General features: G+C 33.1%; 3 protein-coding genes across 9 annotated transcripts; 2 read left to right on the forward strand and 1 right to left on the reverse strand.

The window, feature by feature from the left end:
• Nucleotides 1-724: 724 nt before the first annotated feature.
• Nucleotides 725-5,058, reverse strand: LOC113868513 (protein TWIN LOV 1). 3 transcript variants are annotated; one of them, XM_027504160.1, is made up of 7 exons: nucleotides 4,018-5,058; nucleotides 3,204-3,411; nucleotides 3,034-3,098; nucleotides 2,820-2,899; nucleotides 2,661-2,716; nucleotides 2,511-2,574; nucleotides 725-1,174 (listed from the first exon to the last, which is right to left on the reverse strand). In XM_027504160.1, the coding sequence occupies exons 1-7, from the start codon at nucleotides 4,553-4,555 to the stop codon at nucleotides 1,022-1,024; spliced, it is 1,164 nt and encodes a 387-aa protein (XP_027359961.1). In that variant the 5' UTR covers nucleotides 4,556-5,058; the 3' UTR covers nucleotides 725-1,021. The 3 variants fall into 3 exon arrangements, 2 of the variants coding, with proteins under 2 accessions (XP_027359961.1, XP_027359962.1); XR_003505385.1 differs by having other exon boundaries at nucleotides 726-1,174; nucleotides 2,681-2,716; XM_027504161.1 differs by having other exon boundaries at nucleotides 779-1,174; nucleotides 2,511-2,580; nucleotides 4,018-4,702.
• A 3,692-nt stretch (nucleotides 5,059-8,750) lies between these two features.
• On the forward strand, nucleotides 8,751-18,821 carry LOC113869163. Of its 4 annotated transcripts, none has more exons than XR_003505472.1 (10): nucleotides 10,000-10,189; nucleotides 10,304-10,381; nucleotides 10,493-11,016; nucleotides 12,504-13,130; nucleotides 13,609-13,763; nucleotides 16,766-16,965; nucleotides 17,054-17,192; nucleotides 17,352-17,686; nucleotides 17,770-17,873; nucleotides 18,416-18,821. XR_003505472.1 is itself a non-coding variant. In XM_027505346.1 (8 exons), exons 2-8 carry the CDS (start codon nucleotides 12,498-12,500, stop codon nucleotides 18,472-18,474), a joined length of 1,620 nt encoding a protein of 539 aa, XP_027361147.1. In that variant the 5' UTR covers nucleotides 10,936-11,016; nucleotide 12,497; the 3' UTR covers nucleotides 18,475-18,636. The 4 variants fall into 4 exon arrangements, 2 of the variants coding, with proteins under 2 accessions (XP_027361146.1, XP_027361147.1); XR_003505471.1 differs by having other exon boundaries at nucleotides 10,157-10,189; nucleotides 10,537-11,016; nucleotides 17,059-17,192; nucleotides 17,352-17,691; XM_027505346.1 differs by lacking the exons at nucleotides 10,000-10,189; nucleotides 10,304-10,381 and having other exon boundaries at nucleotides 10,936-11,016; nucleotides 12,497-13,130; nucleotides 17,059-17,192; nucleotides 18,416-18,636.
• A 3,943-nt stretch (nucleotides 18,822-22,764) lies between these two features.
• LOC113869164 (probable serine/threonine-protein kinase PIX7) lies at nucleotides 22,765-27,109 on the forward strand. 2 transcript variants are annotated; one of them, XM_027505348.1, is made up of 6 exons: nucleotides 22,765-23,418; nucleotides 24,235-24,572; nucleotides 24,664-24,799; nucleotides 25,398-25,534; nucleotides 25,607-25,730; nucleotides 26,249-27,109. In XM_027505348.1, the coding sequence occupies exons 1-6, from the start codon at nucleotides 23,214-23,216 to the stop codon at nucleotides 26,764-26,766; spliced, it is 1,458 nt and encodes a 485-aa protein (XP_027361149.1). In that variant the 5' UTR covers nucleotides 22,765-23,213; the 3' UTR covers nucleotides 26,767-27,109. The 2 variants fall into 2 exon arrangements, with proteins under 2 accessions (XP_027361149.1, XP_027361148.1); XM_027505347.1 differs by having other exon boundaries at nucleotides 22,801-23,443; nucleotides 24,236-24,572; nucleotides 26,249-27,073.
• Nucleotides 27,110-27,784: the final 675 nt, after the last annotated feature.

The raw sequence follows: 27,784 nt of genomic DNA on the forward strand, positions 1-27,784 counted from the left end.
TTAAAAGAAAGTCTCAACAAGATTTATTAATTTTAAATAAAAGATATGTTGAAAATTTTATAATAATAATTTTTTTAGTAAAGTTTAATATTCAAAGGAAATTATTTTAGAATTTTCTCAAAAAAAAAAAAGTTTCTTCAAAAAGTAGTAAAAGAAAATTGAATCTTAGAGGTGCTTTGTTCATAATTTAAAAATATATTTAATTCTAATTTATTTTTTAATATAAAACATGTTAGTTAAAAATTTAAGCACATTAAATTTTACAGAAACAGTTTAAGATGAAATAGATTTTAACTCCAATAATTGTCAATAATTTAGATTTTAGTCTTTATATCTGTTTTCTTAGGTATAGGTTTTAATAATTTCATATCATTAAGGTTTCAGTCTTTCAAAATAAGGATTATATTCTAAAAGGCTATATAATGAGGAGTTTTTAAAAATCTATGAATTGCAATTCAAGCAATGGCAAATGGTTTCTTAACAGAATATATGAATATAGTAATTACTTTAATGATTTCAAATATATATATATATATATATATATAATTACTTTAATGTCCCAAAAATTATAAATTGTAGTAGTTTAAATTTAAAAATTTGTAACTAAAATCTACTTCAAGTTAAAAAAAAAAAAACGGATGAAGAGTGATGACGCATTAAAATAATAAAGATGAGGTGAATTCAGGTACGTCTTAATTTCGAGAAATCGATGGCTAAATTTGTAAAGAAAAAGGTCACTACATGTCACCGCAAATATAAAGATAAGGTGAAATCAGTACAAGTCGAGTTTTATTGGTACATTCTGGACCATAAAAGTTCCTTTCAATCAGTACGATCACTAGTTGAGGGTTTTCTTACAATTGACAATATGGATATTTTTGTGTTTTTTACAACTCAAATTTTCACCTTTGCATCATCTCAACTATGACTAGTTGAGAATGAAAATTTTCATTTTTCCGAATGGATTAACATCTTTGGGAAGTAGGCATAGTATTAGGAAAACCACCCTCTTATATTTTGACTATGATTTCGAAGATCCAGCTGATAAACTCCTCACTGCAACCTTTACAACACCAACCACGCTAAGCTGCCTCCTCTCAGGACTCAAACACTTTCTATTTCTATCATCGTTGTTATTGTCATCTTCTATTTGAACTCCCACAAAGTAGGCTACCTGAGCAAAAACAGAATTCAGCAATTATGAGATAATAAGTATAATTGGTTCCCTGATACTTCCTTTTACCAAAAATTTCACCATAAAAGTAATTGGTCTACGTAGAAGTAGAGTTGCTTCATAACTCATCAAACTAAAAGCACATAAATGTGAAGAACAATCACGTTATGTACACGCGTTAAACCAATATTATATATGATGCTCAAGGCGTCTCTTCCCAAAGTGCATGTCATGGATCCGTGACTAACTTAAATTAGCAAAGACCCGCACTAACGTACAAGAATGAACTACGTCCATATAAGAACAAAATCAGCTAATTTTACTAATTACAATTGACAACTAAAATTAAGACTGGATGGGACTTGGGAGGATGCAAGACTGATTTATCATCCTTAAGCACAGATATAAAAGTATTCAGGCATCAATTGGATAAACAACAGACCGAATGTTCACAAGTAAAATTATGTGATCAGGCACTACAATGGAACGTGAAAATTATCCTAAATAACTAATTGAGACGTTACTGAGATAAATATTTTATCAAGCCATCATCATCTACAACAGGCTACGGTTTCAGCTACTATTTTTCACCCACAACATTTACTTTGGCGATCAGATGACATCAACTCTACTTTTCAAACGACAGATTCATATAGTAATTAGTATACAGCTGGCGTCTTCTGATGAACACCAAAACTTACAGAATAATTACATTCACGCAATTTTCATTTAGCCAATCTTGAATATATTGCAACTTTCTCCAAATCAGTTTACTGATTTCATCACTTGAAAGTATTTTTTTGGGGGAAAGGGGGGGGGGTGTTAATTCACAACTGGCAAAACCAAGCATTGGGGTCAGTTTTGTTACTACATGAACCATTCTTAATAACTTAGGCAAGTAGCCGGATAATAATAGATACAGCCACAGTAAAACAACAGCAAGCACACAACAATAATTGTGAACTCTTATCCCAGCCTTACTACAGAAAATGAATGGTCCAGACCAACAAAGCACTTGCTTGATATGCACAAGGAATGAGAAATTTCAGAGTTTAGAATCATAAAGAAGATAAACAAACAACATACAAATTTCTATAAATTTAGATATAGTTATATATTAGAACGTGACTGATTAGAATAATAAAAAAATTTGGAACTGTCAAATCAGCAAAAATAATAGCAGTCTTCCAATTGCCAAAGACACAAAATCAAAACCATTTTCATGTTTGATGTGTTAATATTTCTCTTCCCAATCAGACAGGAAAAGCAAATGACTGACAGTATATGAGACATTTAAAATTTATAGTTCAGCTAATAAATAGTTTGTCAAGATTACCTTGCCAGAAGCATCTCGAACAGGTGAGATGTGAAGAAAATTCCAAAATGAGCTTCTATCCTTCCTGTTAGTGTCGCAGAAAATTAATTCAGCATATTTAATAAATAAAGTTCACAGCTTTGGCAGCACAAACAACAGTGAAGTATTAACCTGTAATTCAAAATACGTACTGTGCATGGTTGTTCAGTTTTAATGCTTTCTCTAATCTGTAAGCAATAAGAAAAAGACAAAACCACATGATCTATTTCCATTCTAAGTTGCCAAACTACAAGACAACAATGAAGAGCTATGGTGAGAAAAGTGAATTACCAGATGTAAAGTTGAGGTATCAGTATTTGTTCCACCTAAAATTCTACAGTTGCGGCCCAAGACTTCATCCCTTGCATAACCTATTCAAGTAACATAAACAGAAATTCTAAGTAAAACCGAGTAATTGGTTTTATATCCTCAAATCAGATGTTGGAATTTCATGCAAATATTCACAAGGCTATTATTAATTTATACAAGGAAAAGGTTTTAGAACCTGTCAATTTCAAGAAGGCATCACTGGCATAAACGATAGGCATGTCTGGTAAATGCGGATTAGTTCTGCAAGGAAACTCAAAACCAAACAAACAACATATAAGCAAATTAAGGGACTGCAAAAAGCATCTTGTGGTGAAGTAAGAAAACTAGACTTTTCCAATAACTCACAATACAAAGCTTTGTTTGATTCTACCAAGAGAAATAATCAAGGATGTGCTTAAAAGACCCACGTCAGGAAAACTACATCTCTTTCTACAAACCAATCTGCCCGTCCACTCACTATAATGGGTTAGCACAGAAAAGATGTTGTCCATAGCAGTAACAGCACTTGTCTTCTCATCATCACTTGCCTCACACGGCTCTTCACTCTCCAATTCTGCATGTCATAAAGCTCTAACAAATCAGTAAATACCAAACAGAGCCCCAAACCACTAGAACAATAACTCAGCAAGAATTACACACATTGAGCCCAGACAAAATGGGCCATAAAAAACAAGCCTTAAACATCCCTAATTATAAACTCCTGTCATTATGATTGAACTTCCTTAACCAGTAGCGTTAAAATAAAAACGAATCCATAGGCATTTACAACCTGATTAACTTGACCTTTTAGGCCTGAGATTTGAACAATAGATCAAATCTGTCAAACGCGTCTCATAATTTGTTAGCAATTTATATCCATTGATTTAATTTTCATTTACTCCGTTTTGTTCCCTGAACCGGGAAACAAATGGGCTATGAAAGGTGAGTCCAAACACGCTCTTAATTCAATTTCAAGGAGATTTGCATGAAAAGTCACAATAGTTTATCAGATTAACAGTTTCTTATTTTCTAATTAAAAAAACTGGAATGTCAGACAGGTAATTAATTAACCAATTAGCTACGTAACTAGTAATTACCAGAGTAGGACAAGCAATGAATGAACATAAAGCATTCACTTCAACGCTCAAAAACTGAAAAAAGTAAATAAAAAAAACAAAACCTCTGACATCACGTTCCAACACTTGATTCAACGAACAAACGCGACCAAGTTCCGTCAACGAATCAGAGCACACCTCCTTCCGACAGCACCCGAACCCAAAATCCCGCGAACCAGATCCATCCTGCGACAAACCCTTCCCCTGAAGCGGAACCTGAACGGCGACGAAGTGAACGACGGCACCACCGTCTCTGCTGAAAACGGGGCAAACACGAAAGAGCATCCAAAACGGCGTGCCGTCCTTTCGGTAGTTAAGCAAAACGACCTGCGCGTTTCGTTCCTCGCGAACGGCCTCTCGAATCTCCATGACGGACCTTCTAGAAGTTCGCGGGCCCTGAAACATGGACCCACTCCGGCCCAATACTTCATGGCGCGTGTAGCCCGTCATCTTGAGGAAGTCAAGGCTAGCGAAGACGATAGGGTGGCCCGGGATAGAAGGGTCGGTGATGATGAAGTTATGACGCAACTCGTCGAGCGAGTCGCGCGCGTCCCGCGAGTAACGATCGTCGAAGGATCGGTCTATTAACGCGCGTTGCTCCATCGTGGGATTTTCTAGAAGCTTCAATTCTTCTCCTCTTGCTTCTTCTAGGGGTTGTTCCCAATCCCATGTGAACTCTTTGGGCTCTGGCAGAAACACTGCTAGTACTAGCTTTGCGAAGTGTTGGAAGCAATAGTGTTTGAAGAGAGTAAAGGAAAAGGGGTTAGCATTGTGGGAAAGGGGTTTGAAGAGAGTGGGATTGAGAGGAGGGATAGATGTTGTTGATGATGATGATGGCCATGAATTAATTAACTGGTTTAGTGCGGTTTGAGGGAAGGAAAATGAAAGGGGAATTATGAGTTTCCAACTCCGCGGAGAAGACGACACAGATTGTCACTACCAAGTGGAAGGAGTTGAGGGACGCAGGAATTCACTGCTGCAAGCAGCAAACTTGAGTCACACAAATTCCTAGATTTTTTTTTGGTTCCACTTTTTTATATTCTGCATGAAAGAATAGGATCATTCCTTCAAATAATTTCTAACAACATTTTTTATAATATTTTTACTTCTTTCCTTGTTCATCTTCTTTTTCGTCTCTTCTGATCTTACTAAAAATTAATAATAAATAAAAAATAAATCATTTTTATTGAAATTTTAAATTAATTCCTAAAAAATAAACAATTCTTTATTTTAGTCTTTAAAATTACATTTTATTGTTTATTTTAATATTTTTACTAAATTTATTAATTTTTTTAACATAAATAAAATATAATATATGTTAAAATGTCCTACAGCTAATTAAGAATAGAGCCCGCATACTCTCTGCAAGCACCTGTACAGTACTCTTTTGAGTTAATTTTTGAAAGTGATTTAGTAATTTTATATTGTAATATTTTTATTTGCATAACTAATAAAACATTAGTGTACCATTTTATGTATTGCATTATTATATCTACGATAATTAATTACTAAATTTTAATATAAAAGTTAAAACGAATGACAAATCAAAATTTAAAAATTAATTTTAATATTTTCTTAAACATCAAATTAAAGAAGTTTAAGGATTTGTTTGATTTAGTTTTGATTTTTAATTTTAAAAATTAAAATTTTAAATAATTTTATAAAACTGTTTAGAAAAATAAAATAAAATAAATTTTGTTTGATAGCTTAGTTTTTAAAACTATTTTTAGTTAGACTTTTGTTAGTTTTAAAAAGAAAAACAGAAAAATAAAAGCAAAAAGGCCTGAATAATAATTCTGTTTTTCAGTTTTAAAAACTAAAAATAAAAATTAATTTTCAAAAATAATTTTTAAAACTTACATTAATAAGAAAGTTTTTTTATTTTTTAATTTTAAAAACTAAAAATTTTATTTAAAAAGAGAAAATAAACAAGCTCTAAATGTTTTAGTCCTTAATTGTCTTTTTCTATGATAAAAATAAAATGTAGTACACTTTAATTCAATTAAAGTAAATAAGTAAAAACAAACCTCATGATAATATAACAATGCTTAGATGCTAACGTACGATTTTGGTTTTTAGGAATGTATACTTGTACATTCAATTCTTCTGAATTAAGTTGTACGATTCATTTAAGTGTGGACAAAAGAAGACACTTTCTATGTGAGTTCATCAAATTGCATAAAGATATTTTTTCTCCAATTACCTGCATGAGGTGAAGTAAATGGACCAATGAAGCAGCGTGTACTACGCAAAGGGATCTGAAAATGGCTAGGCAAAGCCGCAACCACACATTTGCCATGTATTGATTTTGGATGTAGAATGGGCAAGTTAGGGTACATTTTTGCTTTGCCATCAATCATTATCCATTAGTAGCCAAGATTGTTTCCATTGGGTACAGATTAACAGCGACGATTTTGAATTTGCAAATGAAAGAGGGGAAATAAGAAAGCAATCGAAAGCCACAAGTCGTTGAGGTCAGTCACTGTTACATAACGTTGGCCCATTTATCCAAACAGTATCGTCAATGGTGATTGATGGTAACTCACCAGAACAAACAGCAGTCAAAAATAAGTTATTTGCATAAATGTAAAAGAATTAAATGAAATGAATTAGTTCATAAATCCACGAACCTGAATTTAGGTGAAATGGTGTGAGCGAGAGAGTTTCGATGTGGTTGGATAAAGACAGGCAAAGAAATCAAAACGTGCAACTAAATGGTAGCCTTTACCCTATTCTTATCCAATCCGCGTCATCACCTAGTAGGCATATTTTTGTGCTAACGTGCGTGTTTCTCTTTTATTAAGACAACAGTAGTTAGGGTTCTTGGGATCGTGGCGCAGCTAAACGGCTACTACTATACTGTACGTGGCTTGGGTTTGGACTCTTCCGGGTGTTGGAATTGCTATTTTTACTTTTTTATTATTTATTTTTGGAATTTAACTTTTAATTGTATATTTTTCTGAAGTTAAATTTAAAAATCATTTCTAAATAATTTTATATTTTTACAAAATAATAACAAAATTAAATAGATTTTATTTTTTAGTTAAAGTGAATTATTCGTTTAAATTTCACGTAGGAGCACGGATAGGGAACAAGGAAAGTGCTCAAGGGAGCTTCATTATGTGTCATGAAGTGAATGCACTAATTATAGTAATTAATTTCTTATGACAAGGCCTATAATTACAAAATAGAACAAACCACTTCAAGCAAGTTGCGTGTTTTACGACAGAACAAAGGAAAATCCTGAAATCTAACTTGCTAAGCATTGAAATAGGATATCCCACCGTGACTTTCAATTGTTGATGGGGACAAGAAGTCAAGTGAAGTAAAATATAAGTTCTTTTTATAAATATTTTATAAGTTTCATTTTTTTTAATCTTAAATTGGAATATATTTAGGCCTTATGTTTTATTAAGAAGTATATTACCATTTTAGACCTTTATAGAATGTTAATTGTATTGCTCCTTATGGTTAGTAGACATTATCAACAATTTAACATAAATGTTAACATTATATATGTTAAGTATTAATTTGGCACATTCAATGGTAGCGTATTTTTTTAGATATAATGGGCTATACTATAGGGGAATTAATGGTTGGTATGTTAATGTGGTTTGAAAAAATGTGGAAGAACATCTAAAATGGTGGCCTGTCCCATTAGACCATTTTATAGCTGCCCTAAGTGCAAGATGGCCATTGTGTGTTTTGTTTTTGAAGTGAAATTTGGTTTTAAGAGTTTTGTAGCCTTTGAGTAGTTCTTAGAGCAATCGTCAAAATGGTCAGATCAACGGGTAGAGCTCAAAAAGTTGAAACAATGTATATAGGGTCTAGTTAGCTCGATGAAATGTTGAAACATTAATATACTTTTCATGAAATTATATTTGTGTTTGGCATAAATATTAATCTTTATGATTTACGTATCAAGATATTTAAAATAAAATTTCCATTGCACGTAATATAATTACTCTGCCAATAAAACGGTATTTAAAAAGATCTGTATATTATATTATATAAATAATCATTCAAAAGTAAAATATGAAAAAAGTTTTAAGCCAAATTGAATTCTTACAATAAGTTTTCATTTTACTTTTAAAATAATTATTACACAAATTGAATAATTTGTCAAAAACTTGTAGTGCATGAGCACGAGACTGCGTTCGAGAGAACGTTCCCACTGATCACAATTGAAACTTTGAACACCGAATTCCTCTCGCCATCTCTTCGCGCCAACGTTCGATCCTTCATCAGGTAACCTTCAAATCAATTATCCATTTGATATTCACTTTCTGTTTGTTCCGATTCCACTTGCACATTTTCACTCTCATTTTGCTCAATTCTGCTAAAATCCGTTGCGTTACCGCGTTGCGATTCGGCAATGTGAATGATAGCCTCGTTCTTCGCTGAAATTGGATCGTTTGAATTTGCAGACAATATATTTTTGGAATTTTTTTTGGTGGCGGAATGAATTTCTTGATCCGGTCTACCTCGGGCTTGTACTCAGAGCGTTCACCGATTCCGGTTCCGGTGCCTCGCGCTGATACACATCATAGGTCTGCATCTGCTGGATCTTCTTTGGGGATTCTTATGTCTGATGATCCATATGCATGGTATGATGCTAAGGTTGATTCTGGCGTGAATTTGAAACATGACTTGCCTGTTCTGGTAGATAAGCACGTAGATGTTGCTGAGGAAGAAGGATGGATAACCGTTCCTTGCAGTAAGTCTTCACTCCAGCAATAATTTTCTAGCTCGTTTGGGTTCTTTGATTTTTTTTATTTTTTATTTTTTTTGCGTGGCCAAAGAATTATGTTTGAACTTTTTGAATAAGGGCAAACAAACTCTTGTCGTGATTGTTAGTGAAAAATGGGAGGAACCCGTAAAAGGGGTTGGTAAATTTTAAAAATCATTGGGATGGCAAGAATATAATCCAACACATAGAATTAATGTAAAATTGATATAAAATAAATAAAAACCTTAAATTGCAAGAGAGAACTTGTGGTTTAAAAGCGAGCATTAATCATTGTGAACAAAATTTGCTAAAGTTTGTCTAATTATTATGGTATTTCTAAAAGTAAAAGCTAATTATAAAATAAAACTAAAAATGCCCATGTAGTGTTTAACATGGATGTGTATTTGGCATGACTACTATTTAGAAATGTTTGCGTGTCTTAGTATTAGATGTAAGCTTACTATAGATGCATAAATTTCAAAATGCTAGGTTGTAATTGCAGAAGGTTGCAAGTACTATGAACAGGATATCAGCTTTAAGCTGAAATCTGAGTAAAGATTTTGTGTGTGAAGACATTGTTGCCATTTTTAACAAGTCATCAATGTTGAGTATTCTGTTGCATTACACCCAAGTTGGTTCTTAAATCACTAGCCTGTTCATGGTGGAATATATTTACTCTTATTTTTTAGTGGAAGAAGATATAAGTTATGAAATATTTTTCATGTTGTTAAGCATAAAATGAAAGAAAGACTTAATCCTCACCCTTTCTGGATGCAAGCCTTCACGTTACTGGTGCAAGTACTTGATTAGCGGGGAATTGAGTTGATATTAGATGGGGTATTTCTTGAGTTATTAGGGAAAGTAGGATTATGTCCTATGAAGCATGGATTCTGACACAAATATTGGACACTCTGACATGGTTAACATGTTAAATATAGGACTCCAGGACAACACACACATATATAATTTCAAAAGAATATTACAAGATGTTATTTTTCAATGTAAGCACTTGGTCTATTTACAAAAATATCTCAAAACAAGATAAAATTAAATCATATTCTCCTTCTCAAATAAATATACTAAGTTCTATATTTTTTTTCTATGATAACTAGCCTTACAAAAAAGAAATAGAAGATTTTTAAATATTTTACATTAAAATTTAAACTAAGTTTTTAAAAAAAAAGTTAAAATAAAGAATTTTATAATTGTAATTGTGTATGGACATCTATACTCAAGTATCGGCTCAAGTGTCCGAGTTGTATAGAAGTGTAGGTCAGGCGTCCAAGCTGATAAAAGATAATTTTTTAATTAGATAACTAATAAAGAGTGTCTAACACATCTGAACAAGTGTCAGTGTCGAAAACATGTCTAACACTGCAACATAGATTGTGTCAATTGTCGCTTCTCTTCTAAGTCTATAAGCATTTTGCTAATTTTGTTTGTTATATGCTTAGCACAGGACTGAAATCATAATCATAGCATGATTTTCTTTAGCATTCAGTTCAGTGGTAGAGCTAAGCAGAATGATTTCTTTTAAGTCTTTTCTCACATGTGTGATGTTATGGCCTGATTGTTCCGTATATATAATATGATACACCAACTTATCAATTTCCTTTTTGCAGAGGAGCTTCCTGAAAACTGGAATTGTGCACCGGATATACAGTCTCTGCGCTCTCTTGATCGTTCTTTTCTTTTTCCTGGTAACAGATTGTTTCATTTTTTGAATATGTTAATCTCAGTTTTGACAAATGTAATTTGGTCAGCTGGCTTCCACAAAAGTTAAGCAGACCTAATTTATACCTGTAATTCAGGTGAACAAGTTCATATCTTGGCATGCTTGTCTGCATGTGAGCAGGATACCCAGAGTATTTCTCCATTCAAAGTTGCTGCAGTGACGAGTAAGAATGACATAGGTCACAGTCTTGAGAAAGAAATTGAAAACACTGAAAACAGAAATAATTCAGTGTCTGGAGAAGGGGAACTGGGTACCAGTGGGGAAGTGCAGCTGGAGGATGTTTCTGATGGTGAATCCCTTCTTCAAATGGAGATTCTTGAAAAGAAAACAGCATTATTGTTGCAAAAATTTGAAAATTCTCACTTCTTTGTGAGGATTTCTGAGTCTGATGAGTCCCTTTGGTCCAAAAGAAACTCTTCAGAAAAAAATTCAACCTCTTTTGATGCAAATAATGGAAAGGCCTCAACCATAAAATTTAAGGAGACTGCATTGTCTTCAATTAGTGCAGTAATTGATAGAGGAAATTTTGATGCAACTTTTTCTGGGGGAGTGGTGAGAAATTCTGTCAAGTGTTGTGCTTTACCTAATGGAGACATAGTGGTATGTGCCATAAAACTCATAAAATATGATAGTGCATTTAATTGATCTAAAATTGGTAAGGAGAGACAAGGATGTTTTGCCTGTTTTGATCTTAAAGTTCTGCTGTCAGATAAAGTACTTTTGTCCATTAAATTTGGGACCAATCCATATAAGGTCTGTGCTTCTTCCCCTTTGATTGACTAGATTTCCCCATTATTTCAACACATGCACGCAAGTAGCTTGACCTATGCTTTTTTTTATAACATACTATCATTTTTCCTTTCAAGATAGGAAATCTATGTTGAATTTGTGATATATAAGGAAAAAAACAAATAAATTGTATTACTGGTAGCTGGGTGGTAGGGAGGGTGCTATGATTATGGAGCTCTTATGTAGTTAGCATTTTTGTGAATGGCTCAAATTCATCAATTATAATTTCAACACTTACCTAAATTTTTTTATCTATTTTGGCCTAGTTAGTTTGTTTAATGCAGTTATGACATCACCTGTGGTTGTAATTCATGCTGTTCTGTTCCTAATTAAAATCATGTCAAAGGTTCAATTTCTGTTAGTGATCCTTCATTTGTAGGTCATATGTTATTAGTCTGTAAGCACTCACCAAGTTATGTGGCATTTATTGAAGAACCACATTCTTGTGGCTTGCATCATGTTTTGGGAACCAAATTTATCTTATGGAAGAGCCAGTCCACGTGTTAGAGTCAAACACCACCTCTTTTTGTACATTATTCACGATTCTTAATTTATTAGGTAAATTGACCTCGTTTTTGGGTGAAAGTTAAAGATGATATAATTCTAGTTGGGAGCATTAGAGAGAAAATAATATGAAGTTAAAGATATTGAGACAAGCTTTGGAAGCTCATGGCTTTCTCTTAAGTAGAAGTAAAATAATGTATATGAAACGTAAGTTGTGCAACAATCCTAGTTAGAGGTAAAACTTGGAGAAAATACTTCACCTCAAATCACACAGTTTTTAAGGCCCATCATATCATATAGAACAACGAAGAAATAAGGGGAGATGTGAACTATAGCATTCAAGTAGGAAGGATCAAATGAAGGAGGGCTTGGGGTGTTATATTATATGTTACAAAAAAGTAATACTCAAGCTCAGAGGAAAATTTTACCACATAATATGACATTGTATGGAATTGAATGTTGGACAGTTAAAAACAAACAAGACTACAAAAGAATAAATTCAATGTAGAAGAGATTAGAATATTGTGTTGGATGATTATAAATCAGATATAAAAGGATTAGGAATAAATACATTAGAGAAAAAGTTGGGGTAGTATGCGACACTGCAATTCAAGTTACTTGTTCATCTTGTTAGTGTTAGTGAAACATGGAGATTTGGGAATCTTACAGAAAAAGATGCAAAGTTTTAGTTCATCTGGATGAGATTGTGCAACGAGTTTATTGCATGCTCTGCTTTGATTAACTTATTTTTTATGTTGCTCAGTTTATTGATTGAATTTAGTTTTAGGATGCAGGTTCTTTTACAGGTGAATGTTGGTGTTAATTGTCTTAGAGATCCTTGTATAGAAATTCTCCAATTTGGGAAGTGCCAAGAGAGAGTGCCATTTCCTAACAACAAGGTGGATGCAGTTTATACAAATCAGGATCCATGTGCAGAACTGTTAAATTGGATAATTCCATTGGATAATGGGAAGCCTCCTAATCGCCCGCTATCTCCTCCTCATTTAACTTCAAATTCAGGAATTGGCAGCACCTCTCAGAGATCTAATTCTGCATCATCTAGCTCTCAGTTATTCTCCTTTGGCAATTTCAGAAGTTACTCCATGTCATCAATACCTCAAAATAAAATCACTCCGGCTGCTCCTGTTAAAGCAGCTAGTTCTAAGCCAAATTTTGACCTTGAGGATTGGGATCAAATCTCATCTCAGAAAATTTTATGGAAAAAAACTTCATTGGAAGGACTTCTATCATTTCGAGGTGTCTCGTTGGAGCAGGATAGATTTTCTGTTTGCTGTGGATTAGAAGGCATTTATAGACCAGGACGAAGGTGGAGAAGGAAACTTGAAATAATACAACCTGTAGACATTCATTCTTTTGTTGCTGACTTCAATTCAAAGGATATTCTTTGTGTTCAGATAAAGGTTTGAACTATGATGTCATCAATCAAATTATTTGACAATTTTTCTGGTCTATTGTGTCATAAATCACTATCCCAAATGCTTAAGTTATTAAGTGAATACATATTGATGGTTTTATGTTATGTTATATATATAGGGGCGGGGATTGGGAATTGGGGGAGGGAAGTTAGGGATGTGGTTTATGCACATGGCAGGATTATCCAGTCCCTGACATACCATGTCCTTTTAGCTTACCACTAAGCTATCAAGAGAGGAACAATGCATGGGACCATCTACCTTACGTAGACCACTTGATCATCAGAACTCTTTTACCATATCATGAACCAATTATCTCAAAAGCTTAAACTGTGAATTGAATGTACGATTTTATGTCACGTTTCGAATATTGTATAGTCTTTTGCATACTTCTCTTTTGGGCCTTTCTATTGATACCTATTTTATCAGTTATGCTTTTATTAATATTTCTTAAGTTGTTCACCAGAATGTTGCTCCTGCACATGCTCCAGATATTGTCTTATTTATAGATGCCATAACTATTGTTTTCGAGGAGTCAACAAAAAATGGAACACTATCATCATTACCAATTTCATGTATTGAAGCTGGAAGTGATCATTCTTTACCAAATCTAGCCCTCAGGTTATTTTCCCGAATAAATATCTTAATATTGTTCATAACTTTCTATCATTACTTATGTCATGGCTGATCTTTATACTTGGCAACTCAACCCCTCCCCCCCCTTCTGAAAAACAAACCCTGCAAAAGAGGGGAAGGGGAGGTTTCAAATGGAATGTTCCAAGTATTTGGGTTCAATATGCACTTACGAAAACCAAAACTCTTGACTTGGCATCATATAAGTTTTACCTAAAGAAGCTTATTTACTGGTTAGCATCATCTTTTTCTATGGTTATAAGGTTGTCTTTTATATTAATACCTAACCATTTAGTAGAAGATTGTAAAATGATTTCTTCTTGATTTTTAGAGAGGAAATTTGTATTTTTTGCTAGTTGCAGCAAACTAGCTGTTAGACAACTTCATGGCTTAACTCATGTTTTATTAATTTTGACACAATTTATTGGAATTATTTGTGGAAGTGTTTTAGGATGAGATTAGAAGTAATTATTGAGTAGAGGGAAAAGAATGAAAAAGAAGAGAAGTAGGAGTTACCTTCCTATTTGAATTTTTAATGAAGAAAGCAAAAGAAATATTACTTTCCTTGTTTGAGTGTGTTGATTGAAACAGAAAAGGAAGTGGTAGAGTTACAGATGTATAATTTCATTCTAATCTTTGAAGGTTTTGGGATAAAAAGTCCTTTTGGATAGTGGTAACTTTTAATTAATAACTAAGAACTTGTAATTCTCAATTTTAAGTGATTTCAATTTTACTATGTAACTTCTTATTTGATCTGACAGATTGGTGAGTAGTTGGAAGATATAGAAAAGGCTATAAAACAAACAATGAAGAGGATAATATTGTAAAATTCTAAAAGGTTTTAAAAGGGATATTAAATTTCCACCAATCCATTTTCCCTTGTTCTATAAATCTTCCAAACACAAGTATGGTGCTTCTTTCCTACCCTGACCCTTCTTTCCAAACATCCCTATGGCACCTTCTGTCTATATTTAATGTGGCAGGGTTTTCAGTTGAAAAAACATAGGTTTTAGGTTATGGATTGCACGAGGAAAAAGGTAATGATGTAAACTTAACAACTAGATAGTTTTGCACAGGGCTTATGACGTGGGAGAGTGAGGAAAGACAGGCATTTGAGTTGTCTCTTGCTATTTCGTTATCGGGACTAAGGTAGAACTTTTCTCCATTTGTGGGGAGAGCCTTGGCTTTGGGGTGGTGGATCCTTCCAGAGAAATCCTTATTCTCTGTATCCAGTGTTCCCTTTTTCTTTTGTAATTCAATAATACATGCAACTTCATTGTTGAAGTTGTCTTTTCCTAGTTACTATTTTAGCGAGAGTATCAAAACATGATTAATATTTAAATGGAACAGAAGAAGGAAAATTTTAAATTTTAGACCTAGTGTATATGAGGGGGTAACTAAATGTGTGGGAATGAACTTCTTAAGACATGTCTAAGGATTTTCTTATAGAGATAGACTTACATTAACACATCTAAGAATTTTCCTATAGAGATAGACTAGCTTCTTGAGGCACATCAAAGCACTCATTAGTAATGATATCTCTGTGTAAAATCTTTTCTCTAATAGTGTATCTCAATATTTTAGTTTTTTCGTGAAAGACTAGATTTGAGACAATATATAAAATCGTTTGATTATCACAAATAAGTGTTATATGTATAATCTCACCAAAATTCAGTTTTTTGAGCAATTGTTTGAGTCAAATAAACTTACAAGTGTCTAGTTGAAGTCATGACTTAATACTGTTTTTACACTAAATTTTGCAACTATATTGTCTCTTACTTTTTTAAAAAAAAATAGGTCTCCCCTAATAAAGATGCAATAATCAGAAGTGGACCACCTTTAGGGGATGAGCTTGCCCATTCTAGATTTGAATAATCCATAACTTTGGTATAATATTTATTTTCATATAAGAGACCTTTACCTCGAATTTCTTTAGTATATTTTAGAATGTAAATTACTATATTCCAATGCCTTTCATGTGAAGAATTAAAGAACTAACTTACCCATTAACTTCAAAGGGAGATGTTTGGATGAATAACAGTTAGATAGTTTAGTTTCCTAACTAATCTTGTATATCAACTCTAGATCTAAAAGAGGTTCTCCTTGTCCAGTTAGAAGTTTACATTAGAATCCATAATAGTATCAACAAGTTTATCCCCGTCAATCATGTTTTCTCTAGGATGTTCATTGCATACCTTATTTGAAAAAATCACAATACTACTTTCAGATTATGTCATTTTTAATAAGTACAGTAGTTGGCCAATTTCTTTGGCTGAAAGTGCTGATAAAGGTGCTTCTTTATTCATCCAAATTATCCAATGCTATGGTGAGGTGATAACTTCTTGTAAAGACAATGTCATCTTGGTACCCAATCAAGTAAATATATATCTTGTAGCTAAATGACAAAAGAATACAGAGTAATTAACTTGACTGAGTCATATCAAACTATTGGACTATAGTACTAAATCTATCAATCATGCCTGCCATAATTGTTTGAGACCATATAGTGATTTTCTGAGATAACAGACAAACTATTAATATAAGAGTGATTACAATTACACACTAGAATATACATAGTTACTTAATAAATATTATTACAAGAATAAAATTTGTCTTATTACTATACTTACATATTCTAATAGTACATGTTGCATGTGTGTTACTGATAGAACTAGTTCAGTTACTTGTTAATAATGAAGTATGCAAGGGTGCATAAATTTTCCAAAAAATACCTTCAAGAATAATGTTTTTATCATGTTTTTGACAAAAAAAAAAAAGTATCAACTCAAGACAGGGAAGGCAATGTTTGTTTCTTGAATGCCTGAATTTGTATCCTTTTGTTGTTGTTGTTGTTGTAGTAGAAATCAATCTGATTAGCTGTTATAAAAATAAGGGAAGAGAACTAAATATGATTTGTTAAATTCAGAATTTGGTTTATGTAATTAGCTCTAATAATCTTCTGTCATCTTATTAGAAGTTTCTAACTACAGGAGAGGTGAAGAACATTCTTTTATTCTTAAACCAACAACTTCTACGTGGAAGGGTCTCAAGGTTGAGGATGATAAAAGCTCCCAATTGTCAAAGTTGCAGTTACGAAATCAAAAATCAAAAATAAGTCTTGACAAAAGGAAGACTGCTTTAATTAATGATCAGTATTCAATTATGGTGTCATGTCGATGCAATTATACAGGTAGCCTTTTTGCCCTCCTTGGTCTATTGTTGTGCTGTCTAATGAATGTAAGGTGTTAATTAGTTTTTCCCATGTTTTTTTCACTTAGCCTAGGATCAAGGTTGTTCTTTAAGCAACCAACTAGTTGGCGACCACATTGCTCAAGGGACATTAAGATCTCCGTTGCATCAGAAAAGTTAGAACAGTCTCTGGGAGCTTATGGAAAAGCTTACCAACTTCCTGTGCAGGTTAATATTTGTTTAACTGTTATCTAACTCAAATTAAGATTTTTCATGGGAGCTCATATAATTTTGTTTGATTATTTTCCTACAGAAATTATGATTACTTTTACACTGCCTTCGTCAGCAATCATGATTAATTTAACCTAGTTGATTTAATTTCATCAGATGTTAACTCTTCAAGCTTCAAATTTGACATCTGAAGAGCTAACTTTGACAGTGCTTGCTCCAGCCTCATTTACTACACCCCCTTCAGTAGTTTCCCTGAATTCACCAACGACTCCATTGAGTCCTTTTATTGGTTTCTCTGAGTTTTTAGGAAGAGTTAATGGTGAAAGAGGTGCTGGTGCCACCCAGGGACAAAGTTTCACTTCTATTGTAAAAGATAATGAGAAACAAAGTTATGATGGCAAAGCTCAAGCAGTTTCCATGAGCGATGATGTTATTCCTAGTTCTGGTCTTAGTTGTACACATCTATGGCTGCAGAGTAGAGTTCCACTAGGGTAAGGTATCAAATCTCTTTTATCTGTGTAAATTGTGTTTAGACTAGTAGTGATTGATCGAAACCATGTGTGGGCCACATCAGATGCATTCCACCTCAATCCATTGCCACTGTCAAGCTTGAATTACTTCCATTGACCGATGGGTTAATTGTGCTGGACTCTTTGCAAATTGATGTCAAGGAAAAAGGTATAGATTGCTGTACTTCTTGACCATGTTTTACTTCTTAACTGCATGTTTGAGCATCTATATAAAGAAATATTTGGTCATGGAAAGGTGAACTGCTGCCTAGAGATCTGTTACTTGTATGATTGTCATGGTTATTTTAAAGTATCACTCATCAGCATAATAATAAAGTTGCAACTTGCAACTAAAACATAGCACCTTTAAGTCATTCATGTTCTAAGGTATTGTGTTGGCTTCCACTAGCTACAATATATCTTTTACAACTGCCCATTTTATATTTCTAGTTCTGCTGCCTGCAAGTAGTCATTTGTTTCCACCATCATCCCTTAAGGTATTTTCATATGACGAGCATATTTTCTTGCATATGTACCACTGATAAGTGTGAACTATGTACACAAAGAACTTTGGTTTATTTTGTACATTCTGTTATATTCATCATTGGAAAGAGTTTTCTTCTCTGCAAATAGTCAACTGACAGCCAGTCATGATGCAAAGCCAATTTAATATAGCTCAGGTTCTTACATATTTACATTCTGTTGTAACAGGTGTTACCTATATTCCTGAGTGCGCACTAAAGATAAGTGCAACTTCCACTATTTCCTAGTAGATTGTTTAGAATGCACGTATAGCCGGTTGCATTTTTCTCGAGTGGGGTAGAAACAAAAATAGATGATTTGCATACCTAAATTTGAGTTTCTCTTACAACTAACTCTTACTGGCACAAAACGGATGATTTGTTTTCCTGGACTTTGGAACTGATCTTGAGACTGGTGGTCAATAGCACAAAATTTATCTTCTGTTTGTCAGTTTAGAATTGTGATGAAGTTGGCATGTCAATTTGTATTAAATATAGTTTCACTTTTGCACTGTAATTTGTAAATCACGAGCTTAAATAGATGCTTGTTACATACTCCTTTAATGGAAGAATGTAATCTTTATAGATTTTCTACCCAAACTATCCTCGTTTTAAGTATTACCCTTTTCAGGGCGGACAAAGATACCATAGGTTTCAGGGCGGCATTTCACGCATATAAACAACATAATGGAAAAATCAATTTTGTTCTCTTTGGTTCTACCTTTTCCACATAACCAGAGTGTTTCACTTAATTTTTGTCCTGCTCCATTTTATTTTCAAAAAGCACCAAGCATAGAAAAGAATCCATATGTTACCTGGATACCAAATGTTACCTTGGCATGCGAGCATAGCAAAATGAAATGTTTTGTTTTGTTGTATTTTCTTTTATTTTATTCTTTTGAATAAAATAACAAAAAAACAATAGTTTAATCTAATGTCCTATTCTTTTATTTCAAAATACACGAAATATAAAAAATAACTCGCATGTTAAGTCGTCGTTGTATTACTGCACAAATACTACTTTTTAAGTGTGTTTTTATAGTAAATTGGAGGGGCAAAAGCCTCTAAACAACAGCTACAAAACGGTGTCCAGAGAGTCCACACTGTCTTCAAGCAAGAGATCCATAGCCATCAGGGACAACTCAAGATTGTAAGGGAGAGTGTGTGTGAAGCAAAGCCATAAAATCTGCCACATTGTTCCACTCAGGATATTAATCATGAAAAAGATGCACTAAAGTTCTACACTTCAAGTTGATCCACTCAAGCCTTTATCGTCATACACTTGCCGCATTGTCGCCACAAAAACTGTTTTTGCTTATACTATTCTTTTATAGAGGATTGATTATGTCAATAATATTATTCTGCATTGACTACACCAGTTCTGCACTTAACACTATCACCCTTAGACGTGGGAAAATTTGATAAAATTTCCGTTTCTCTCGGGAAGGTTATTAATTCAGGAGAGAATTATGACACTGAACCAACAGAGCTCTACACCATGAATGGGTTGACACTAAAGAAAATAGCAAAAGACAGCTATAGAAAATATTGTTTGTCAAGAGGATCGACATAGACAAACCAAAAACGGTTACCGTATTTTAACTTTTTTTGTCAAATTTGATAATTACAACACTTTGTTAAATTAGTAGCTATAACTAACTAATAAATAAAGGGTATTTTATATAAAAAAAAATTAAAAGTAATAATAAACATTTTAGAGTGATAATAGACTCATCCTTCATTGGGGAAAATCTTCCTTTTGATTTTTAACAAGCTAATTGATTCTTATGCACCTATACTGAGACGTTAATTGCTGAATGAAGAAGGCATTTAGATACACAATTTATTTAAATGCTTATTCAATAAACCACTTTTAAAACAACTTATTTAATAATTAATAATTAGTTTTATCAAACTTAACTCTACTTAATTTTAAAATAAACAGTGCTGATTCGAATTCAACTTTGATTAGGTCCATTTATGGATAACAAACAAAATTGATTTACTTTAGCTGATAAAAAAACGTAACGTGCAGGGATAATATACCAGAGAAACAATAATTGAAGAAATGGTTAGTTGTTCATTTCAAATCAAAATATCAAATCAGAAGCACCTAAGTAAACCTCCATGCTCCACACTGATCCTTAAAGTCAAGCGTAATGCCTTATGCCAGCAAGCAATCTCTTAAATTTGGAAGCTGTCTCATATATTCTCCCTTTTACTCACTCCTATTCTTTTATATCTGTGTATCATTTACTACAACCTACACTTGAGACAAGTTTTAGGTTTCAAATTAAAATTTGGAAGTAACTGCTAACTTTGTGCCATATTTCGTTTTGCTAAATGAATACCATGCGAGAATGGATAAGAGGAGAGATGGAGAAAAAAAGGTAGCACGCTTGCCTTCTTTTTGCCTAATCAAAGCTTATCCTAATTATTTGTGTGGAAATGTTATATATGAATAACGAATTAATATTAGATGAAAGAAATATATTGTAATAAGTTTGAAGGATAAGTTTTGGAGATGTGTTTATAAAGAAAAATACTTATTGTATTTCAAATACCAATTATCTGATACTTTTTAAGTATACTGTATGCATCTTTTTCAGATTCATGGTATCTATCCTGAACATTATCCTTATTACTTAGATATTTAATGAGCTAATGCATAGGATGCTTTACGAGAAGCAATCATGCAAGTGTAGAGCATACTTAGAGATTAGTGTATAAACATAATGAATAAAGCTTTTAGAAGAGTATTGACTTTTGGTCTTGTTTAGTGCACAAATTGCTTCTCTATTTATAGATTGGAGAAGATACTTAGAAGAGAAAACATATCAAATAGATATAACATTATTATTACAAATACATAAAGAAAAAATATTATAACAAAATAGCTTTAATATACACCTGATATAGTATTATACAAAGACACACAAAAAGTTACTTTAAATACGTAAGACACAATTCAAGGTTATTCTTTTTTGCTATTATTTGGATAGGATATGAAAAATACTTAAGACGAAAAGTATAAATAAATTAATTAATTCATTAGTGAAGTTTTTATTAAATTTAATTAATCTTTTATAAAGCACATTCTAAAATTTTGTAGTAATTTTTTATAAGATAGCTTATAAGTTTTATGAAACATTTATTATATATTTTTTCATTTGCTCTTAATAAATAGCAGTGGCGAGAAGTTAAATTAAAATTGAGAAAGGTAAAGGTTAACAGTGGAGTTAAGTTTGATGGTATTAAATGAAAGTACAATTATTATGTTATAATTTTTTTAAAAAAATAAAAACATTTAAATAAAAACACTAAATAAAATATAATAAAAGTATTGTAATTTTATTTAATTATTTTATATCTTTTTATTACAAATTTGTATACATCAATAATATATTAAATATTTATTATATTTTTATTAATTATTAGATAAAACTTTAAAGTAAAAGACTTAATTAAAGTAATTAAAAAACTAAAACCACGGATAAATTAAAATATGAAAATTTAAAAAAAGCCACAAGCATAAGAAATTGAACTTAATTATATTGGAAAGGCAGCACAGTATTGAAATACAAAATAGAATCAAGAGAACTATAAAGTATTTAACTAATATATTCTAATAATGGGATAATCTAAGATATACCCAATCCCATACTGCTAATAGGATACGGACGTGTGTTACATATGTTAAATAATTGTCTCAATTTCTTTATTTAGTTTGTAATCATCTTTATACCTATCAATACCCACCTTTCTCAAATCATAATGAAGCCAAATATTTTTAGTTGGATCTTTCTTAATGACACGATCATTCTACACAATCACTTTGCCCTGTTTTTTCTTATTTTTCTCTTCTCATTGCTCTGCTTGTTTGAGACTCCAGTACATCAAATGTAAGGTGGAAGTAGAACAGGAAAATAAACAAAATTTAAATTGAAGTTAAAAGAACAGAATAAATTTACATTTTTTTATAATTTATTTGTTTTAATAGTACATTCTTTAACAGATATTTTAAAGGTATTTATCAATATTTGTTAAAAATAATTAATAATTTATAAAAATTAAATTGAATAACGTTTAAATAAACGTAAATACGCAAAATCGTAAATGAAAATGCAAACAGAGTGTAAAACAGAGAAAGTAGAAAGAAAATAGTGGGTGATAACATGTACGAACATGCCAAATGCTACCGCTGAAGCTGACGCGAGTTTCGGCTGGCTTTTGCTACGGATGCTGAGGCAGCCACGTCAGCATCATGGATGGGTCCCACTTCTTCGGGCAGCTCAAACTCCTTCCCCTCTTCTTCGGGCAGCTGCAACTCCCTTTTCTAGTCTTTGATTCGATTAAAGAACAAAATTTTCGCTTTATTTTTTAATAAAAATTAATGAATAGTCATTATTATAATAACAATCAAAGAACAAGACAGAATCGACAATCCGAAGTGTGTATCGTAAGTGGTAAGTGTAAGTGTAAGAGTTGTCGTATTATCTGAATATTTAAATTTAAATACAAATATAAATATTAATATGAATCCTTTATTTAACTTATTTCCCAATATTTTGTTTAGCAACATTGTGTTTGTGTTGCAGAGGAGGACCCCATCTTTGAGCGGAGATTACTGAGTTCAGCTCAGGTGCTGTTCTCTCTGTTCTTTTTGCCCCTACTCTCTTCACTTTCCACTCTTCAATCCTTCAAGGGTTTTTACCCTTTTCTCTATATTTGGGTATTTTGATCTATTTAATGTGATCTGTTACACTTTCCTTTTTCCTGTTTTAATTTCTGGGTTCTTTGAGTTACCCGGTTATAAGGGGTTTTGTGGTGTAAAGTTGTGATTTTTAGGTTTTATTAGGGAATTTGGCATCTGGGGTTTTGGTAGTGGTTGCGGTGGTGGGAGGATAGGGCATTGAAGGGTGGGTGGTGTTTGGAATTCTGGGTGGTCTTGATGATATGTGGGTTTGGTTCTCTAGGTTTTGCTAGAGATGGGGTTGGGTGCTGAGAATGGTAAGGTTGTGGAGTCTTGGGATGTCTGTAAATCAAAGGGGAGGAAGAAGAAGAAGAAAGGAGATGAGGGAGTGGTGGAAGAGAGTGGGGCTGGGTGTTGGGTAAGGTTGAGGTTCATTGGGAGCTGCATTTCTTCAAGATCCAAGGTTGATAGCTCAGTGAGTGGCACCAGTACTCATTATGGTAATCACTGTTTCCTTGCAAATTTTATTATTGTTCTTATGATGATGTGCTTGGAGTTTTCATCTTTGTAAATGTGTTTGTGATATGATTTTGTTTGTGCATAAATGTCACTCGTTAGTCTTTTTTAGTAGTTTGTTTTAGCTTTTGGTTCTCTTGACAATTATTCCTTTGTGGACCTTGTGCACACCTGTTTTTATTTTTTCTTTTTTGGCAGTCTGATTGAAAATTAATATGATAAATAATGTGAAATGAAACACAAATACATGCTTAGAAAATAAGGGTGGCTGATTACGGGTGCTATGGCAGCTATTTTCAGGGCTCTAAACAAAGTCGAAAATGTAATTTAGATACTTAACAGTGAAAATTTTGAGCTTCTCAATTCATGTTTATTCCGAGCAGCAGTGGGTCACTTGGTCAATCCAAATGATATGCTAATGCATATGTAAGCTTTGTCACAAGAAAGCTTCCTTTAACTCCATGTGGTCTTCCAAGTTAACATAGTCAGAAACCAGAGTAAATTAAGATTTTATATTGGCTAGGAAATGCATAAGTGTCAAACTTGAAACTTTAGTCGATGTATGTAATTATCGTGAGATAAACTTGAGAGTAGATCTTAAAAACGAAGTTAGTCCAAATTACTGTTTAGAAATAACTGAATTTCAAACATATGCTGATTCATTAAGTTTTAAAATTACTCTTGAGGTGGTGCTTGTTTCCTCATCTATTTTAAAACCTATGCTGCATGATGCTATTTTACTGCTTGTCCTAATGTCTTTCTTTGTTTTTTAAATTTCTCACTTCTTGGCTTCCCATTAGCTGAAAGTAAATTCACTAATGATACAAGTAGAGACCAACCAACAGCTCCAGCAGTCTCTTCTACAACCACTAGTAATGCAGAAAGCAATTCATCCACTTCCAAACTTGAAGAGGAGCTTAAAATTGCTTCCAGGCTTCGAAAGTTCTCTTTCAATGATCTTAAGTTAGCTACAAGAAATTTTCGGCCTGAGAGTTTCCTTGGTGAAGGTGGGTTTGGTTGCGTTTTCAAGGGTTGGATTGAAGAAAATGGAACTGCTCCTGTGAAACCTGGCACAGGACTTACTGTTGCTGTAAAAACCCTCAACCATGATGGGCTCCAGGGTCATAAAGAATGGCTGGTCAGTATATTTTTAGAAGTCCTTTTCTTCTAATATTATTTACTGAATTCTATAATTTTAATGATCAATTCTTGTTTGGATCATGCAACAGGCTGAAGTAAATTTTCTTGGTGATCTAGTTCATCCAAACCTTGTAAAACTTGTAGGTTACTGCATTGAAGATGATCAAAGGTTACTAGTTTATGAGTTCATGCCTCGGGGTAGCTTGGAAAACCACTTATTCAGGAGTAAGTTACTATTTTCTATCTAATTAGTGGCCTCATTTTCTTTTTCAATAATAATAGTTGGACCAGTACTGCACCATGGGATTTTGATAACATCAAGAGCCCTGCTGGATGTCTCTTGTGAAGCATGTTCCTTCTTTACATAAAAGGGGTGACTTAGTGCGTGAGACTCCTGTCAAGTGGGGTCTAGAGAGGGTGGACATACACTACCTTATCAAGCAATGAGGTTGTTTCCAAGATTTGAACGCATGCCCTCCAAGTCACTATGCAATAATCTTTTTGCACCAAGCACCAAGGCTCACTCTCGTTCCTTCTCCACTAAAGCTAGATGAAATAAATTAACCATTTGGCATGAAAAAATATTTTCTCTACATTTGAGGGGAGAGAGGTGATACAATGTAGTACTCACTCAGTGATCTACCTATTTGAGAATAGTACATAAAACTAATATATACCATTATAATGACATTTCCATCACGTTTCATGTTACATTTAGCATTTTCTCTAACATGGTTAGATACTGGAACTTGAAACTATTTCTGTATATTTTATGTTTGGATATCCGTGTTTGATGTTGTCATGAAGAAATTATATTGTGTAGGATCCTTGCCTCTTCCATGGTCCATTAGAATGAAAATTGCACTAGGAGCTGCTAAGGGTCTTGCTTTTCTTCATGAAGAAGCTGAACGACCAGTAATATACAGGGATTTTAAAACATCAAATATACTGTTAGATGCTGTAAGTGTGAAAAACTACAATAAGATTACTTTTTCTTTTCTTTTTTGTTAGTCTAATATCATACCAACACAGGACTACAATGCCAAGCTCTCCGACTTTGGTCTTGCCAAAGATGGTCCAGAAGGTGACAAAACCCATGTGTCCACTCGAGTGATGGGAACCTATGGTTATGCAGCACCGGAATATGTCATGACAGGTAAGCTTAATTGGATATGGCAAGTCCAAATCTGTGACTTGTAGTTGTTATCTATCACTAAATTCACATATGCTTGCACTTCATTGCTATTTCTTTCTGATTATATTTTGTTGGGTATTTTTTTTTCCTCTGGAGTCATTAATTTTGTTATTGATAATCCCACATTTCTAAAAATTTCTTAACACAAAATTTGGATCTAATTCCCTGTGTGGCTGTTTCATCTTTTGCAACACACAATGTTCTTGACCTCTAATGTTAATTGTTTGTAGCCATATTTGTGATTAAGATCATAATTTACTGAAGAGTTGTCTATAATTTCTGTATGTAAAGTTCAGATGTGTTGATGGGTTTGATAAATTTTGTTGCATTCTCACCACCATTTTTATAACTTCTGGAGCTCTGGGTTCTATTATATTCTGCTGATAATTTTCAATTGTTTGTTCCAAATATTTTACAATATAATATAACATCTTTAATATCTAACTGCTTATATTCTATTGGTTTTGCTTGTGTGGCAGGTCATCTTACATCAAAAAGTGACGTGTACAGTTTTGGAGTGGTACTACTTGAGATGTTGACCGGCAGAAGATCTATGGACAAACACCGACCCAATGGTGAGCATAACCTTGTGGAATGGGCTCGACCACATCTTGGAGAGAGGAGAAGGTTCTACAGGCTGATCGACCCTCGTTTAGAAGGCCACTTTTCCATAAAAGGAGCTCAGAAAGCTGCCCAACTGGCTGCTCACTGCCTTAGTAGAGATCCAAAAGCCAGACCCCTCATGAGTGAAGTTGTAGAAGCTTTAAAGCCCCTTCCAAACCTTAAGGACATGGCAAGCTCTTCATACTATTTCCAAACAATTCAAGCTGACCGCTTTGGGATGAGTCCTAACACAAGAAATGGACGGACACAAGGAGCATTGCTAACCCGCAATGGACAGCAGCAAAGGAGCCTTTCAATACCAAATGGCACTTATGCATCTCCATATCACCATCAGTTTCCCCAACAATCACCAAAACCCAAAGGCAAAGCATAGAGCTGGTGAAATTTTTCTTTTTCTCTTTCACCCTTTTTCGCTTCTCCTTATTAATGTACCTTGTGTCAAAGCATTTGTTGATGGAGAACTTGAGAGCAAAAGAAGCGTGCTGCTTTGCTTTGTGATTTTATGTTATGGGTGTTGACTCCCTTTAGCTTGGATGAATGTGAGGTGAGAGCAGGTGAAGCTTATTGAGCTACTATGTCTATGTCAAATTGTCAACCAATATGTTTCTTTAGGTTGTTTGCAAATATTGAACACTATCAAATCCTCATCCTTGTTTTATTTTATTTTACCCATTTGTCACCGGAAATTTTATCTCTATTTATTTTGGCTTTGCTTGTGATATCACTCCCTGTTCCTCCTTAAATTTAATCACAGGCTTTTTTGTTTATAGAAAGATGAGAAAGAAGCTTTATTGCATTAATTTATAACAGTCATTTGTTCTCATATGATCCAGGAAATGATTCTTTATTTTATACTATAACTTATAAGAAGCAGTTTATACTTCATAGCACCTTCTAGTAGTTTAATAGTTATTTTATGCTTTAAAACTTTAATTCAAATCATTTGACCATGGATGCCGTTCATTCTTATCATTATTAATAAAATTAAAGTGTAAGATTATAGAGCGTGGTGAGGTTCAAGTGTAGGATAATATATTTTTGTTGGATCATGATAACAGGTTTTAAAAGCATTGTATAAAAAATAGAACAATTATTATGATTTACAATAAAAATAGATTGATAACAATAAATATTGTACGTTTATACTTTAAATTCTTTAATCAATTCTCTAACATTCTTTCGATAAAAAAAAATGTACTTAACATTCTCTTTTTATGTTTCATTTAATAATTGAAGGTATTTGGTAAAATAACTCGATGACATGGTAAGCATTGTCCTTGTTGAAAGTGATTTACGCCCGATAACAACGGTAGACGTGGAAATGATGTGCAATATAAAAGAGATTTTAGTCTGACTGAAATTAGTATATAGTTTTATTTATTGGACAAATT

The sequence above is a fragment of the Abrus precatorius genome, unplaced genomic scaffold (assembly GCF_003935025.1).
Source record: "Abrus precatorius isolate BTA unplaced genomic scaffold, Abrus_2018 Scaffold6, whole genome shotgun sequence".
Taxonomy (NCBI): Eukaryota; Viridiplantae; Streptophyta; class Magnoliopsida; order Fabales; family Fabaceae; genus Abrus; species Abrus precatorius.

Excerpts from the sequence above, each read along its gene's own strand:
- LOC113868513 (XM_027504161.1), bottom strand. The coding sequence starts at position 4,555 with ATGGAGCAACGCGCGTTAATAGACCGATCCTTCGACGATCGTTACTCG. Across the intron at positions 3,099-3,203 it reads ATCAAACAAAGCTTTGTATT|AACTAATCCGCATTTACCAG; the intron begins GTGAGTTATTGG and ends GTTTCCTTGCAG. Across the intron at positions 2,900-3,033 it reads TGCCTTCTTGAAATTGACAG|GTTATGCAAGGGATGAAGTC; the intron begins GTTCTAAAACCT and ends TTACTTGAATAG.
- LOC113869163 (XM_027505345.1), top strand. The coding sequence starts at position 12,408 with ATGAGATTGTGCAACGAGTTTATTGCATGCTCTGCTTTGATTAACTTA. Across the intron at positions 13,131-13,608 it reads TTCTTTGTGTTCAGATAAAG|AATGTTGCTCCTGCACATGC; the intron begins GTTTGAACTATG and ends GTTGTTCACCAG. Across the intron at positions 16,966-17,058 it reads ATGTCGATGCAATTATACAG|GATCAAGGTTGTTCTTTAAG; the intron begins GTAGCCTTTTTG and ends CACTTAGCCTAG.
- LOC113869164 (XM_027505347.1), top strand. The coding sequence starts at position 23,214 with ATGGGGTTGGGTGCTGAGAATGGTAAGGTTGTGGAGTCTTGGGATGTC. Across the intron at positions 23,444-24,235 it reads CACTGTTTCCTTGCAAATTT|TGAAAGTAAATTCACTAATG; the intron begins TATTATTGTTCT and ends CTTCCCATTAGC. Across the intron at positions 24,573-24,663 it reads AGGGTCATAAAGAATGGCTG|GCTGAAGTAAATTTTCTTGG; the intron begins GTCAGTATATTT and ends ATCATGCAACAG.